Source organism: Colossoma macropomum, unplaced genomic scaffold, assembly GCF_904425465.1.
Source record: "Colossoma macropomum unplaced genomic scaffold, Colossoma_macropomum, whole genome shotgun sequence".
In the NCBI taxonomy this organism is placed as follows: domain Eukaryota; kingdom Metazoa; phylum Chordata; class Actinopteri; order Characiformes; family Serrasalmidae; genus Colossoma; species Colossoma macropomum.
The window spans coordinates 32,668,340-32,685,815 of NW_023494787.1; the positions used below are offsets into that span (position 1 = coordinate 32,668,340).

Genomic DNA, 17,476 nt, shown 5'->3' on the forward strand with positions numbered 1-17,476 from the left:
AATTATGGATCAAATCTCAAATCTCAAATCTATCTCTGACTTTTCGTTAGCTACTAGCTAGGCGAGACTGTTTTCTGTGCCGCTGTGTGACCGACAGTCTGCACGCAAACCTTCAGGATTAAAGGGTAAGCAGTTGTACATATAACTCGAGTTTAAGCCCATTTATTGTTAAAACTCTGTTAAAAACGGTCAGCAGAGTTTTATTTCACTGCAAATGAGGATTATTTTATTTTTACCTAACTATCAAATTCTGCTGGGGAGCCGTAACAGCACAGTAAAAGAGCCGCATGCGGCTCCGGAGCCACGAGTTGCCGACCCCTAGTATATCCAAACATTTCACTTACTGGTTTTTAATATACTTTGCTATTCAACAAATATCTTCATTTAAAGGACTTCAGCCATGTGTCTGAATCTGGAAATGTGAGAAAACTAACAGTATTTTATTAATTTTTTTTAATCAGGCGCAACAACCATATTCACTTTAAAGGCATTTTGTGTGGTTCCTAAACTGTCGTTTACAAAGAGGTGATTACTGTCGTCTTCAAATACAATCACAATATTTTGTCGCCCCCTGCCGGTGAGTAGAAGCAACAAGAATTCACAGCATTTTCGCCGTTGTTATGAAAAGGTATTTACTTGTTTAAAATAATTCTGCGACTTACACCATTTTGGTGTTGCTTGCGTGTTTGTTTGTTCTGTAACAGATATGATGCCTGGATTACCGTGTGACCTGTCCAAGCTTTCAGGAAACCGCAACAGAAACATTCTAACGATAGAACAGCGCTGGGAATATCTGTCTCACTGTGACATTATTAATTATATCAGTTAGATTGCTGTAATTTTATTAGATTATAAATTAATTAGTATAAAAAGTTATATAAATTTGGGCAGAAAATTGCAAAGCCTCTTCTACCAGGAAACATTCCCACGCTTTCAGTTAACCGCGATTTAAACAGGGAGTCAACCATACACGGGACAACCCTACCCAGCAGTTTTGGTCGGAGGTCAAGGACAGGCTATCGGGGATTTGGGGGATTGTCATTCCTGTCTGTTGCAGTATAACACTTATTAATTACCTTTCTTCATTTTCAGCCCCCAATCACCTCAAAGCCTTTATATTCATATCACTTACAGCAAATCTTAAAAAATAATACAAATCCTGGTCTCAGTTTTTACAATAAATTAAGAGCTGAACTGTCTTTCCACACGCCTTAAGAAAAGCTTGTACACAGAATCTGAAAATTACTCATATCATAATTATAGCGTGCAAAAAAGGGGGGAAGGGGGCATTATCTCTCTGTTTATTGTTTTGTCAGATGTTTTTGTCTGTCTGTCCTGTCTTTACTTCTTTTTCTTCTACTTTGTCTACCTCTATCTCTCTCTTTCCTTTCATTTAGTGTGGTGGGATGGGTGGGAGGGGAGGTGTTGTGGGTGAAGGAGGAGGGACTGCGGGTGTCTGGGTGGTTTGGGTGGTTTGGGTGGTGCATGACAATGAATGTACAGTGAATTGTGCGACATTAATAATTAAATAAAATGGAAAAGTTAATGTCCCCGTAAATGTGGGGTGGTGGTGTGGCCGAGGAATACTGGCTCAGGCAAAAAAGAAGAAGAAGGGAAAAAAAAACAATATACGGGACACAAATAGTGTCTGGTTGTCATATTGTTAATGATAGGTTGTTAATTGTGTTAATAATGAATATTAATTATTGAGAATATTTCCAGGGGCCTTGAGTAGATTTTTTTACTGAACCGCCAAAAAACAACAAAAGAGAAATATGAGGCATTGTCTCTTCTCCTTCTGTTTGTTAATAGCTTAATAAATAAGATGGAAAGCGGTTTGGACGTTACCCCCAAAACAGTTAATTACAAATAAAATTAAAGAAGTGTCCTTTAAAACGATCCACAGATATTACCCAGTGAATGTATTCTTACAAATGCCTAAAAATGATATCAGCCTCGGCTGCAGCTTCTGTAACGAGCATCCTGAGACCCTGCTCCGTTTACCTTGGTACTGTTCATATATACGATGCAAATCAAGATTACCCAAGATATGTAATTGACAACATTTTAGTTGATTTCTCTTTACTTTTTAAAAATGTATTGTTGGATTCCATAATATTTGCAATCAAAACAAGAATCATTATTAATTTATTTATTTTTATTGTTAAATTCTATATTGACAAATGCAAATTCAGTAACAAGAGGCCTTTTTTTCTCAATCTACATCTTAAAATCCAAACACTACTTTATGGCACTGAAACAACAACAAAAGGCAATAAAAACTATTTCTATCCGCCAAACACACACTGTTGTCATTTAATGCATTTATGTAACTCCATTTTTCCACCCCTAACAAAGAGTTTTCTCTTTATTTCTTCCTTGTCATTCTATTCTTATGCTTCCCTGTATTCATGTGGCTATTACTCAATAAAATAAAATAAAATAAAATTATATTATATAAAAAAAATAAAAACATAAAAAAACACAGGCGCCGTGCCTGTTCCTGCGCTACAGGAAGTGCGTCGCTGCGGGCCAGAACTGACGTGGCGCGAAGGGCGGAAGTGCTTGTTTGTGTTTTGGTTCTAAAGGGAAGTTGCGAGAGAAAAGAAAAGGAGGGGACGGTCGGGGTTCGGCGGAGTTCAACATCAGCTCACCCCCAAAATCCAGAAGAAACGCTCGTTCATCCCAGCGCCCTATCGCCCGAAATCACTTTACACGTCCAGGTAAAATAAGTCGGCGCGTCTCGCTGCGCCGAGCGTTTTGCCTGATTGCCGATCAGCAGCTCAGTTAGCCTGTTAGCCAAACCGACAGTAAATAAGAGGCCCGCTGCCCTAATTCTGCTTACAAAGAGTTGCTGTCTCTGCCCGCCCTGCAGTCCAAATGAGTCCAGTTCTCATTGAAAATGTGATATTGTTATAATACCGTCTTCATAGTGACTCTGAACTGTGTCAAAATGCAGCCAAACTGACTTGTGCGAACTAAGACGAGTATTAGAGCTGCTGCGTCTTTTACCAGCGTTTCTGTTATGAACAAATCGCAACACCGTGCTGCTCAGGACAGAAACATTACTCTGGGACAAGGCGATGCGACTCGTGTCGTCAGCATGTCTCTGTCGATTTACGCATCGAGCAAACAAGTAATTAGGGTGTTTTCTTTAAAAATGGCGGCCTCCAAACGTAGCGCTTTTGGAAAACAGAGGAACTGAGAAAATAGAGGGAAATAATGGGACGATGGTGTGAAGCCGGCATGCTAGGCGATATAGTTCGGGTCTCTGTCAGCCAGTCAAAAAGGGAATTTTCCGCTCCAAATGTTACCAGTGTCAACAGAGTGGAATAATCCAGCTCAGTACGTCAACTTCCTTGATTCGCCCTCGACCAATGCAGCGTTGGTTTGGTTTGTCATCATTACGCTATGCGGACAGTGCCCACTGATATTTCTCTGAACTGATGTTTTAGAGACAAATGCGACGTTTATGCCATGGTAGCAGGCGTGCTGTTCTCAGCAAGAGATATTTAATTGCTAGACACACGCGGTTGCCCACAGACGCGACAGATACATGGAATCGTTACTTAGCACCACACGTCATGTGTGTTAAACTTAACCTTTTTCGCAGAGGTTAGGCTATGACTTTGGCATGACGGTGACGTATCAGGCTTGTCTTTAAAGATTTAGGCTACGTTAAACATAGTAGTGCGATTGCATGTGAGAGTGAGTGTGTCTGTCTTCTGTAAAGTCCGAGTAGTGCTCGGCTGTTGGGTAAACATGTCAGAAAGTGTTGTTGCGACATCACAGTATCAGTGCAGTGTTGATTTCATTGTTGCACTCTCCCATCACAGAACTAACATGCTGGTCCTTAACGTACATGCAGTGTATGTTAGATTATTTGCTCTTTGCTTAGCATGTAGACACTGATGTCTAGGCTGATCTTAGTCACCTATTGCGCTTTAACTTGGTGCCATATGTACAAGTATGTGTGCAATAGAGATGTCATATCAACATTGAACTGATATCAGCAGATGTTGGATCGGTGGATGTTGGATTTTTAATGTCGTTTTAGCTATGTCTTTCTTTCTGTGCGGTAGTAGTGTTTGATTAGTTTGAGCACAGTGGCCTACTTTTAGATGCTCAACATATCTGAAGTACTATAATTAAAATAGATGATTTTAATGCTAAGTAGTTTTTGAAGAAAAATGTCAACATTTTTATCACTCAGTATTCAAGATTTCAATATCTGTAGTGGAAAAGAAACAGAGGTATTGTGCCACCTGTAGTATATTCAGTGTCATGCAAATTCAGATACCTCCCTTCATTTCTTTAATTTGCAGTCAACATGGTTGTTCAGGTGTCTCTGTCAAGAAAAGAGACAGAGAACATTACACAAAATTACATCAAAGTCTTAACAACTAAATATCATATCAAATTTATTAATGTTTGTTGTTATTTCTTTATCCTTCTTTTCAACAGACTTTGCTTTCAGTTTTTCAAAAAATCTGTGGGAATATTTTCCACACCTTCATAGTTGAGTCTACAAGTCTAGTTGGTTGCATTTTCTTCTTCTCAAGATCCAAGTAATCCCAAACACATTCAATGGCTTTGAGGTCTGAGAACCAACACCTGCTTTTGTTTTGTTTGATTTGCAAATGTTTTTCTTTTCAGACACATAACGTGGAGTTGAAAGGATGGTCAGAAATAATTAAATAACTTTTTTGTTTATTAGGATGAAGTTGACGATGGCACAAGCAAGCACAAAAATAGATAATGTTGTAAAATTATGCATAATATTATGCAAGAAAGAAGTATAACTATAATACAAATAGTAGCGGTGAATGAATATCACAGTGATGATGACTGTAATAATATTGCAATCAAAATCAATAATATTGATAGTATATTATCATTATCATATTTTCTTTTTATATAGTATATATATAAAAAGAAAATATGTGCATTTTCTGACAAAATCAATAGGATTAGACTATACATTAATAGCTTTTCCTATTTTCACTTATTTTCCTTTGAATTCCCCCTCCCTTATGATAGTGGATTATCTTTATATATAATCATATATGTAATCTTATAATCTTAAATATAATCTCCTCTGAAGCATCTCCTGAAAAAATGAATAACTTAAACTTAATGGCTGTTTTAAATTAAAATTAAGTACGTGAGGAGTGGTCTCCAACCTGGAAATTAAATACATAAAGGAAGGTGTCTGACTGTGTGTGTGTGTGTGTGTGTGTGTGTGAGAGAGAGAGAGAGAAAGAAAGAAAGAAAGAAAGAAAGAGAGAGAGAGAGAAGTAATGTGTAATGATATCAGTGGCAACATACAGACATCAGTTCTGTTACTTTGATATACATATATATATATATATATATATATATATACACACACTTTAACCCACAACTTGTCAGAGATTTTTGACAACTTCTTGCCTGAGTCATGCTGGCTTAGTTCTTTCCATTGAAGATACAGATCTTACTCTTTTCTTACAAACAGTCAGTTGCTAAGTTTCCATCCAAAGTGTTGTTTGCAAAAAATGTTTTAAAGCTGCAAAAAGTTTGCTGATGTAGGCTATGGAAATGGAAATTGTCTGTAATATTTAATGAAAGTTGATACTTTTCCTGGTCAAATTTAGTAGAAAAGTTGTTTATTGTTACCCAAAATTTTGCAAAAACTTGCATTGTAAATGTTTTTCTTTCCTCTGGGGGAATAATAGTAAATAAATAAATATATAGAATAAATTTAGATTTTGCTCGCTCGACTCTTACAGCATACAGAGGCGAACATAAACAGCATGGTGGAGAGGTATAGTTGAACTGAGGAGGAGAAAGGAATGCTGCCATTTCTCAGAAAAGGCTACAGGCTTTCTAAATGGAAAATGCTCAAACGTCTTTGTATGGCAAAGAATCACTTACATGATGGTGTAGATGGAGAAATAATAAAGAATTTTAAAAATAAATAAATAAACATTATCAGTAGATCGTGGGGGATGTTGTGGAATCAAAGAGTTTTCAACACATGTAAAATTACTCATAGAAACATGTTAAACACTTTTTTTGTACCAAAACTTTTGCAACCACAGTTTCTTGCATGAAATGACATAATTACATACAGCAGTTTTCTCACTATAAGTCAGTTTGATGGAGCTGGATGGATTTTTTTAAACACTTTTTCCTTTTGCTGCTTGCAATTTGTGCAAAAAGTCAATGAGAGCATTATCACAATTTATGATATATAATTTGATAGAGCTTCTTTCTCAGCATGCACACACTGATATCTAGGCTAAATAAAAAAACAGCCACCTATTAAACATTAACTTGATGCTTAAAGCCAAATAGATTAGGCCTGTTCTTTCTATGGTATGTGATGCATAAGCTGAATTGGGAAGTCTTGAAATCCTATGGCGGATTCAGACATTCAAGAAGAACACCCTAGTCTGAATAGACCTCGCCTGGTTTGGGAGTACCTAGCCTAGACCAGAATTTCATCATGACCAGCAATCAGCGACAAGGACTGGCTTGCTATGTAATTATATACTGTGTGTAATGGTGGACTGTTGGTGTGTTATGTGCTCTGTTATGACAGAATGTCACAGAAATGATGAACTAATTTCCATAGCGGTAGTACTTCATTCTTCCTTAATGAAGTGAAAGCAGTTGTCGGTTACTCTGATGTGATTTGCACTGGAAGTCACTCATCATAAAGCTTGTTCACATGTAAAGCTTTAGAAACAAAAACCAAGAGAGCCATGTTTGAACAAAGGCTAAAAAAGCAAAACCTTTATTACAGTCAAGACGACATCGGAACTGGGCATTTAGCACTATGCCGGCAACAAGACAAGGAGTGAGAGAAAACAGAAGGCCAGTGGTCAATGTGAAAGTGCTCATTTCTTCATTTTTTGAAAACTTTGTAGCTCTTACTGGAACAGTGCAGTGTGAGCGTGCCAGACGGAGAAGGGGACATAGACAGCTGTCATGGCCAATCGGGGAGGAGCGACCCGGCCCAACGGGCCCAACGCGGGCAATAAGATCTGCCAGTTCAAACTGGTCTTGCTGGGAGAGTCAGCTGTGGGCAAGTCCAGTCTTGTGCTTCGTTTCGTCAAAGGCCAGTTCCATGAATTTCAAGAGAGCACAATAGGAGGTAGGGGATTCTCTGAACATCTGCCTGTATCTTTATGCATGTGCTTGCAAGATTTTCTTTTTCTTTAGGTAACCATTCGAATGAATGAAAGTAAATACAACACTATTGTGGTCTAATCTTACACTAAATATTTTATCACAGTCTGTTTTAATTTCACTATGGTATATGTAAAAGGGTACGTTGGTTTTCTTTACATCATGTCTGCTCATTTATTTGAACTGATCCCACTAGAAGCCTGTACTTCGTATTGTAATGCTTTTGAACCATTCTAAACATGACACTGAATGTGGTCCAGAAAAACAAGCCAGCTCATCAGTACCAGTCATTTTAACCCGCTGTGGTAATGTGTGCAGCAGATTGTGGGCAGCCATACAAAGCCTAAACAGTTATGAGAAAAGGTGTTTTTAACACTTTACTGAATTTTGCAGTCCTTTAATACAGTATGATCTTCATATACGTTGTATTAATAATTAAAAACAGTCTTATTTAACAAATAAATGAAACAAATTTACACATCTTTAATGAACAAATTGTTTAAACAGTCAAGGTCTTTGGTGGAAAAATTATGGGTGATTCTTGGAGAATGACCTCTTAAATCGATGCAAATAATTTCCACTGCTCTGAGCTTTTTGTAAATGTAAATGGCATTAGTTTTTAAGAAAACAAAACACTATGTCAGTTTCAAAATCTAGTTTCATTCTGTAGCACAATTTCAGGCTATTAGTGATACTAAACTGAAAACAGTTTGGCTAACAGAATATGACACTGATTTGAAATGCAAGAGTTAATAAGTGTCAGAGTTGCTTATATAGAAACTAGCAAACTAAATCTATATTTTAGTTCAGAGTCTTAATCTCAGTCTTACTGAAATGCCGTGATACAATCTGTAAAAAAAGTAAAATAAATGAAAAACAGCTATATATAGAGGAGAGTTCAACCAGTGTGTGTTTCTCTGGGCCAGTACCAATTATTGGTAAACAAAGAAGCCAATAAGCAGTATATGGGGCTGATGTCATTTTGATTTAAAGAACATATTGTTTAATGAAATACTAAAAGCAAACATGTGAACTTTACAAAAATAAAGTACATGGAGCTTCCACACAGTATAAACATTAAGAAATAATAAGAAAATATAATTAAATATTTTCAGTTATTAGTAAATAGATAAATGGGTGTTTAAAATAATAAAAGTAAAATATATAATAAAGTAAATAGCTGCCCAAAATCAAGCACAAAAAGATAATATGGGACAGGCTTTGATTCAAGCCATGACGTGCTATAAACACGGGTATTTAGATAGCATTAAAGCTTATCTAGTGTTTCTATTATTATTATTATTATTATTATTATTATTGCAGAGTTTCTGTCAGTTGCTAGAAAAACTGGTTTATTAAGTTTATTATTATGTGCAGGATCTACAGATTAAGCAAGTGTGAATTAGTGAAGTTATGATACAGAGCAAGTGGTGCGTTTTGCTAAACGACTCAATTGATCAACCTCCGCATATCCTCACCACTCTACTCATTGTAGTACAAAATACATGCGCTGCCCTCTTTGGTTTGTTTATTTTTCGAAACATGTGCAGCTTGTTACCCTTGTCTCTTGCAAAAGCTGGGCAGACAAGAAAAAGAGTATTTGATCTCAGTTAGGGCTGGGAGTCGATCCCAAAAAGAATCGTCCCTTTGATTCTAGTTATGCAGCAATTGAGAGTCATCTCCAAAGCTTTGGGCTCTATTCCACACGGTGACATTTAAGTTTGCCCACACCTGCGTGCCCACAAAGTGTGAGATATTCTACTGTCACTGTCTAGACAGTCTGAAAATCCTTCCTTACACAACTGGCACAGCTGTATTTCACTTTAAAGTGGCAATCGTAGTAAAATGTAAAATTTGTCAAAAGAAATTGGCTTACAATCAAGCATTATTGCCTGTGCCAAAACCTCTACCCACCTGACGGAGTATCAAGTACAACTTTGCCGGCCCCGGTTAGTAAGCTAAGTAAGTTCAGCTTGTGTTAGCTCTCAAAGTTCCTTGTGAAGGTCAAATATTGTACTCTATATTGTACTCTTATTTTGCCAGATGTCTTTCTATATGTGTTCATTTTTGGAATCAAGGCTATTGTGTGGAATCAACTCCATTAATTCTTGTCACTTGGAATCCAAAATTTCTCGAATTGAACAGCCCTAGTCTCACTCGAAACATCATCAGGAATTCAGCCATTTCATAACAATTGGGGCGGGACATTAAGACAGGCATACTGAAGTTTTGATTGGTTGTACTCATCAAATTTATATCAACCAATCCAGTAAGGCTGCAGGTGAGGCACTGAACCAGAAGCATTTCTGTCAGCTGTGGTTGTGCTACAGAAGGACATAACTCTCACATAAGGCTATTGTTAACCGGGATGCAAGCCCATTTCCGATGAAAAGAGAATGATAAATATTGTAATGGATTTTCAGCCAGGCCACTAATCAGTTGACCCCTAGTATAGAATACCGTGCACAGAACTGATCAGCGGGTACAGAAAGCATTTTGTTGACTGTAAAAGTTTAATAGTCTGAATTGTGAGTTATATGATCTGTGTGTGTTAAATAAACTTTATGTAATATATGATATTTATGATGCTCAGATCAGTTTTCGGCACTATTAACTCAGAAATCCAAACCATTCTAAAAGGTTCCTTTACTTTTTCTGACAACTGTGTATGCTTTCCCAACCTGGCAATGCTTTTTTTTAAAATTGTTTATATCCTGTTTTCTTCTGTATTCTACAGTGTGTCTTAATATATTTGTTATTTTAGCGTGATGGTATTAAGTCATAAATTTGTTTAATTGAAATGCAAAAAATAAATAAATACTTCGCAGAGAGATGTTTATCTGAGTCAAACATACCTTTGTTTGACATACCTTTGAACTGTGCAATTTGTTAGAAAGTGACTGCATGTCATGTTACAGAGAAAAAAAATAATTAAATAAGAAACTTGTGCGGTCTGTTCACATGCGTAGGACAGACTAACATTTGGGGGTGTTGTGATTGTTTTTTTTTTTTGTTGTTTTTTTTTTATTTATTTATTTTTTTGGTGTATATTTTGTTCTTGTCACTATGTGCATTTAATGGATTGGAAGTAAAAATGAAAAGAGAGAAAAAGAAATCCTTACTTGAGACTTCATTTTGGCTTGATTTACCAGGCTGTTGGGTGACTGACTTTTTTTTTTTCAATTTGTTCCAGCGGCTTTTCTGACACAGACAGTGTGCTTGGATGACACAACGGTGAAGTTTGAAATTTGGGACACTGCCGGACAGGAGCGCTACCACAGCCTGGCTCCCATGTATTACAGAGGTGCCCAAGCTGCCATTGTGGTCTATGACATCACCAATGAAGTGAGTCACTGGTGTGTTGATTCACCACAGCGATTTAACATTGGTTTTTTGCATGTTGACTAAATACTTGTGTTTCAGTGCTAAATACTCACACATGATATTTTGGTAAATTGTTAGCCCAGCATAGCTTGCTAACGGTATTTTTACTGATGGGTATGGTTGCAAGAGCTGTACCCTGTAGTATATACAGATCTTCCTCCTTTTAATTTTGCTACTCTAAAGGCTATTTAGTAGTGCAAGTAACTTTTATTTTCTGTCTTTTCCCCATTTTCAACCTATCCCAGTCAAATCTAATCAAAATAATATCTAATTAGTCTGTATGCTTCTTTTCAGAAAATATTAATTTGGAATTTCTGGTCATTGACAAAGAAGCTAATTAATAAATTAGATGTGAAAATAAACTCCCTCCACTTCACCTGACAGTGAACTCATTTTAGATGGTGTAGTGTGTATGTTAATCAATGCTTTATAATATTTGTCTACTACCAACACTGATCAATATGTGGATTTTAAGTAGAACCGTATTATCACACATTAGTTCTCATGTTTACTACTTCTTCTTTAAATGTGAATTCCATGGATAACATGTTTTTGAATTTTGAATATGGTCTGCTATATGTACAATGTGATCATACTGCTAAAAGCTTCACATCTGCAAATGTATCTGTTTATTTATTTTTAGCTATTCTAATTGAAAGGTTTTCTTGTCTTTTAATAGTGACCACCAGCCAGTAAGCCAACATTGTTCCAAAAGTCAAATAGACAGCTCATCTTGGGGAAAAAAAGACCCCAATGTAAATACTGAAAAACAAAAGTTTCTAACCATTAGATGCTGTTACTCTCCTAAATTGCAAATGCTTTTTTTTTAACTCTTAAACAAATTAAACTCTCAAAGTTGTTCTAATTCCCTAGGTGACAATATTACCAGCAATAAAAAAGCAAACTTAAGTGACAGGCTTTTGGGGAAATCAAATGTGTTTAACACGCTGTCCTTTTCTCAGTAACACCAGTTTTTTTAATAACTGTTATGTGGCTGAAGAAGTTGCTTTCTTCCTAGCACATTCCTCAGCCTTACTATGAATCTCTGTTGAATACATGCATCTCTAGACTGACAGTAAGCTCTTACTGTACACTGACATGCCAAAAGTCATGGGATAGCTGTATGTAAATTGATTATGAAGTGGTGTTACTTCAGGGGACCGCTTGGGACCAGCCACACCTGTATAAGTTGTGAGGTGTTATTTTGTGAGTGAGGTTGATTACTGGCCAGCGTGCTCATGGCAAGGCGACATGAATTATGGATGGGACATTCCATTTGTACTGGGAATACGACATTAGCACCCACAGTGAACAGCGCAGTGGCCGCCCACGGGTGCTTAATGATCGTGACCAGCGTCTGGATAGAATTGTTTCTGGCAGATATCACATCCACGTTCAATGCGGGAGGCCCACACATATATTCCACATGGAGTCGCTGCACTTCACAGCAGTCGCTGTCCTACACGATATTAGTTCCTGTCCCACGACTTTTGGCATGTCAGTGTATGTTCAGTTTACAAAAAACCAAAGTTAATATGAACGGTATTAAACAAGGACTCCTCAGCTAAAGGGGACTTCTTCTTTTTTTAAACTGAGACTTGATGTTCCATTTCTCCATGTGAAGCTGAGCATCTACCATAAAAGATGGTCAAAATGAAAAAAGCACTTGAAAACAGCCTTTTAGTTTATGTAAGAATTTTTGTGTGTACATATTTACATATATATGAATGATTGCTTGTAATAAGCACACTGTAATGAATAAGTAACGATTGTTTGAAAATGAGTGTAATTTTCTAAATTTTGGTTTATAGGTGATTTATAAAACACGATTGTTATGCCTATAGTAAGTAACTAATGTTATACTAGTAGCTGCTTTGTCTAATTTACTGCTAACCAATTTCTTACTTTTTATGCTATTTAGGAGTCGTTTGCAAGAGCAAAGAATTGGGTGAAGGAGCTCCAGAGGCAGGCCAGCCCAAACATTGTCATTGCTCTTTCTGGAAACAAAGCTGACCTTGCTAACAAAAGAGCTGTTGACTTCCAGGTGGGTTTCAAAGCAGTACCAAAAAAAAACATTGTTTGCAATGCTAATTACAACAGTGATTTGGTTTTGTTTGACCTGTATTAAATTGAAATCAGTACTAAAACACAATACCTGATGTTTTTATGAACTTTAATACTTTCTTTATGTTTGTTTTGTAAAATGTGCTACTTCCAAATTTGATGCCTAAAAAAATTTGGGACAGTAGCTTGTTTATCATTGTGTTATATCACCTTTCCTTTTAACAATACTTAATAATCGTTTAGAGACTGAAGACATCGTTTGAATTTTTTTTGTTTTTTTGGAGATTTCCGTTGTACAAGTCTTCAGCTGGCCTTTCTAGTAGCACCTGCACTCTTTGATTACACAGCAATGCTGTTGTAGCACATACAGAATGTGGCTTGGCTTGTCATGTTAAAATAAGCATGGACGTCACTGAAAACAACATCATCTAGAAGGAAACCTGTGTATATGTCTTTCAGCCGTAATGGTGCCTTCACAATTGTCCAAGTTTCCCATGCCATGGGCTGTAATACTACCTCATACCATGACGGGCGCTGACTTTTGAACTTTATGCTGGTAACAATCTGGATGGTCCTGTTCCTTTTTTGGTCTGGAGATCACAACATCCATTATTTCTGTAAACTGTCTCTAAGGTTGAGTCATAAGACCACCAATACATGTTTGTACTGTGCATCAGCCCATTTCAGATGAGCTTATGCTCAGAGAAGTCACCAGCATCTCTGAATGTTGTTGACATGTTGCTTCTACTGTGCATAGTACAGCCTTGACTTGCATTAGTGGATGCAATGACTAACAGTGTTTATTGACTGTGGTTTGTCAAAGTACTCCTAAGCCTAATAATATCCATCACAGAAACATGTCGGTTTTTAATGCAGTGCCATCTGAGGGATTGAAGGACACAAGCATTCAGTTTTGGTTTTCGTTTGTACTTCATGAGATTTCTCCAGATTCTCTGGATGTTTTAATCATATAATACGCAGTAGAAGGTGAAATACCTAAAATCTCTGCAAATGCTTGTTGAGGAACATTGTTCTTGGAGTTGGATCATTCATTTTTCTTTTTTTGACAGTGTGATGGGCCTTAAACCATTCTTAAGCAAAAAGGACTAGGTCTTTCCTGGATGCTCCTTTTATACCTAAGCATGATTGTATCAGCTGTTTAAAATGTTATTTGAACATTTTACAACATTCTTATATAAATGTTCCGGTCACAGATTTTTTTTAAACGTGTTGCAGGCATTGATATAAAAAAATAATTAAATTGATAAAGTAAAGCATTAATTGTCTTGTCTTGTACTGTTTTAACAAGATCAGTTTTTTTTGCTTTTCATGTGTTGTACCAAATCTTTTAGAATTGCGGTTTGTATGTACGTGTAATTTTATTTCATTTGTTTTTGTGAAAGAAGTTACATTAGTCCATGAGTCCTTGAGACAGATTTTCAATGGTTGACTGTGTTCTTGGGAAGTTGTTACCAGACAGATGGATGTTTTTTCTGTGTCATTTTCTTTCAGTGCGTTGACTACTATTGTTATGGAAATGTGTACAATATCATGTACAATAACTCTCTCTCTGAATTGACATGCCAAAATCATAAGGCAATTATTCAGTAACTGCATGAAATAACTAAATGTGTAAAAGTTCCCCTTAAATTAACAGAAAATGTCTTTTATGGTCATAAATATAATGCTATATGCTTACAATTTACTGCTGAAAGCCAAAAATCTTAGATGCTCTTTGTATTTTTTTATAAAAGTAATTTTTACAGAGCATTTCACTGAAGAGACACCATCTGAGATCCAGATTCTAGCTCAAATTTGTGGAAAAATGGGTCAACTTTCAGTAGAAAATAAATTGTGAGTTCAGCTTCTTTTATTATAAAGTTTTAAAATGACATTACCCATCTATTTGACTGGAAAGAAGACGATTGCAGCTCTCATATGACGCCCACTTTTTGAATGTAGCTTATGAAATATGAAAGTTATGAAGAATATGACAAAGTGCCAAGGAGTTAAAGAGGTTAAATTGATGAACAGCAGGCAGAATTTGAACTTTTTTGTCTCTTAATGTGTTAGAGAACATGCTCTGCAGCCAGACAGCATCCCACCCCAAATAAGCATTCGTAAAGGGTTTTGTTTGTAATTGCAGACATTGTTCATCTTTGAACAAATTATTTTAGTTCTGCGTAAAGGACTGTCGAGTTGTTTTTGATGTGTTCCTAAACAGTGGAGGCTTGTTAGGTTTCTGCTTGTTGATTTAGGGCTAGGTCTCCCATGAGCACTGCTGGAAGGTGTTGCTTTTAAAAGCTATTTGAAAGCTCGATTTGAATGACAGGTCTACAATTGCAGATACTATCAGAGCAACATAGAGTGTGTGAGCAGCTCTGTTTCAGCCAGTACTACTACAGATTGTTTGAAAGATCAGCCTAGGGAAGTGTGTTAATGCTCTCTTTTGCATTGATGCATTTTAACCCTTTAACTTAAACACCAATAGATGGAACAAGACATTCAAATGCATTTTGAACTCTAATGACAGCGCAACAGAACTCTCAATACATTAAGCTATAGTAACATAGACCTCCACTGGAAATAACTGCAGAGTGCGATGCAGGGCTACAGACAATGTGGCCAGTTTGTTGACTCATTTGTCTGGGATGCTGTTTTTCAGGATGCCCAGTCTTATGCAGATGACAACAGTTTGCTCTTCATGGAGACATCAGCTAAGACCTCCATGAATGTGAATGAGATTTTCATGGCCATTGGTAGGTCTTTATTTGTGCTACAATGTCACAGCTGTTAATACAGCTTGTAAACAAGCCATGAGGACAATGTTTTGTGTGTTTTGCAGCCAGTTCGTTTTACAAAATTTTACATTTCCTTCCCCCTTTTGTATTCCAGCTAAAAGGTTGCCCAAGAGTGAGCCCCAGGCTGCTGGAACCAACAGCGGGCGGAGTAGGGGCGTGGACCTAACTGAGACAGCCCCACCCACCAAGGCCCCCTGCTGCAGCAACTAATGCAGACATCCCACACACCAAACTCTGTTACCACAACAACTAACGCAAGGCCCTGGCCCTGCCCCTCCTCTGACTTGGTTATGACTGTAACTAATGAAATGCCCTGCTCTCTTCCTTTCCGTAACTTGGTGGCCAGCAGTAACAAAAGCTATGCCCTGACCTTTTTTTGATGTACAAGGCCCTTCATTTTGTTTTCTGAAGGTTATGGCTTGTGTCCAAACATTACTCTGCTTTCACAAATGCTCATCAGATAATTCTTCCTTATGCCATTTGCTAGCCCTAGGCACAGGGGCGGGGCTTCTGCAAGAATCCACCCATCCTGTTAATAGCTAAAGACTCTATAGCCTCCATTTTTCAGACAAAATCTTTTTTCTCTTAATTTTTTTTTCTTTGTTTTCACCTTTTTTATTGTTTCATTTTATAGAAATGTACTTTGCAGAATAATGGATGCATGTTTCACTACAAGGCCTAAACATAAATCAGAGTTTTATCCGATGGCACAAGCGATGAGAGAGGATGAGACAGATGACCCGTTATCCCCTTTTCCCCTCTTTGTTCCCACAGCACATTCTGCTCTGCTTCTAGATGCCCCATTGACACCGTGCAATAGCTGACTGCCCACTTCTTTTGACCGTACTGCCTGTAAAACTCCTACAAACTAATCACGCTGTTATTCACATACTTATGCACACGTGTACCTACATATATTGATGATTCCTTTCCCACAATGCTATCTGGCCAGTCATGGTGAGCCTTTACTACTTTGTCGGCATAGTTCTTTTGGCACAGTGTGAATGTGCGTGCCTGAGTGTTTGTCAGTCAGCATGCATGTTTGAGAATGCAGAGGAACCTATGCTGTGACACTGCATTCATGTAGTGAGAAATTAATTGCACCCCTTAATTTAGTGCACACTTCCACTTAATAAGATGAGTAGTCGTTTATTTCCCCCACCCCTTTCACAAACATGAGCCTGAGGCTAATCTCTCTCTTTTTCTTTCTTTCTTTCTCTCTCTCTCTCTCTCTCTCTCTCTCTCTCTCTCTCTCTCTCTCTCTCTCTCTCTCTTTGGTTTTAACACAACCAGGTGTTTCTTACTCCATGCCTTGCACTAATTTTGTTCATGAATTTATCTGCTCTAAATACAGCCAGAGTGATATAAATATATATATATAAATAATTTACTGTAAATAGGGTGTTGCAATGTAGTCTACTTTTCCATTTACCATTGCAGAACTAATGCTTGATAGGGAGTTGTCTAGATAATCATTAAAAAAAAAAACTGTACAGTAACCAGAAACTGCTTTGATAGGGGTTTGGACTTATGTTTCTTTTTTCACAAAATGGTTAAATTATAATCAATGGTGGTCTTATAAATGTATGTAGTGTTATTAACAAAAAGAAAATAAGAAACAAACATCCAGTTCTTTTGTGGTGTTTTCTTTCTTTTCTTTTTTTTTTCTTCTTTTTTTGGAAAGTATCTTGAGTGACAATATAGTGGAATCTTGTGTAACCAGAGCTACAAATGTACAAATGCACTGACGTTTTTAGACGTTATTTTAAAATGTCCACGGTAACAGTATGTTGAATATCGCGGTGTATATCTGCACGTCTGGTAACTTCACTGAGCTGTTTGACAAACAGCTGTGTGCATCGAGAGGCCATCACAGCGATCATCTGACCACCAGTTTATGATGGGGATAACTTTAATTTTGTTGGAACAATTTATGAGATTATATATCAAGTAATTATTCTAATTATGTATATTTCAATTAAAAAAAATAATCGGTAGTCGTGCACAACATAACGCTCGGTGTTTAAAAGTGGTATGTGTCCTATCAGGTT

General features: G+C 37.0%; 1 protein-coding gene across 1 annotated transcript; it reads left to right on the forward strand.

Moving 5' to 3' along the window:
* Window positions 1–2,542: 2,542 nt before the first annotated feature.
* Window positions 2,543–17,057, forward strand: rab5aa (RAB5A, member RAS oncogene family, a). Its single transcript, XM_036567013.1, has 6 exons — window positions 2,543–2,723; window positions 6,915–7,141; window positions 10,370–10,521; window positions 12,482–12,604; window positions 15,290–15,383; window positions 15,520–17,057. The coding sequence occupies exons 2-6, from the start codon at window positions 6,976–6,978 to the stop codon at window positions 15,633–15,635; spliced, it is 651 nt and encodes a 216-aa protein (XP_036422906.1). The 5' UTR covers window positions 2,543–2,723; window positions 6,915–6,975; the 3' UTR covers window positions 15,636–17,057.
* Window positions 17,058–17,476: the final 419 nt, after the last annotated feature.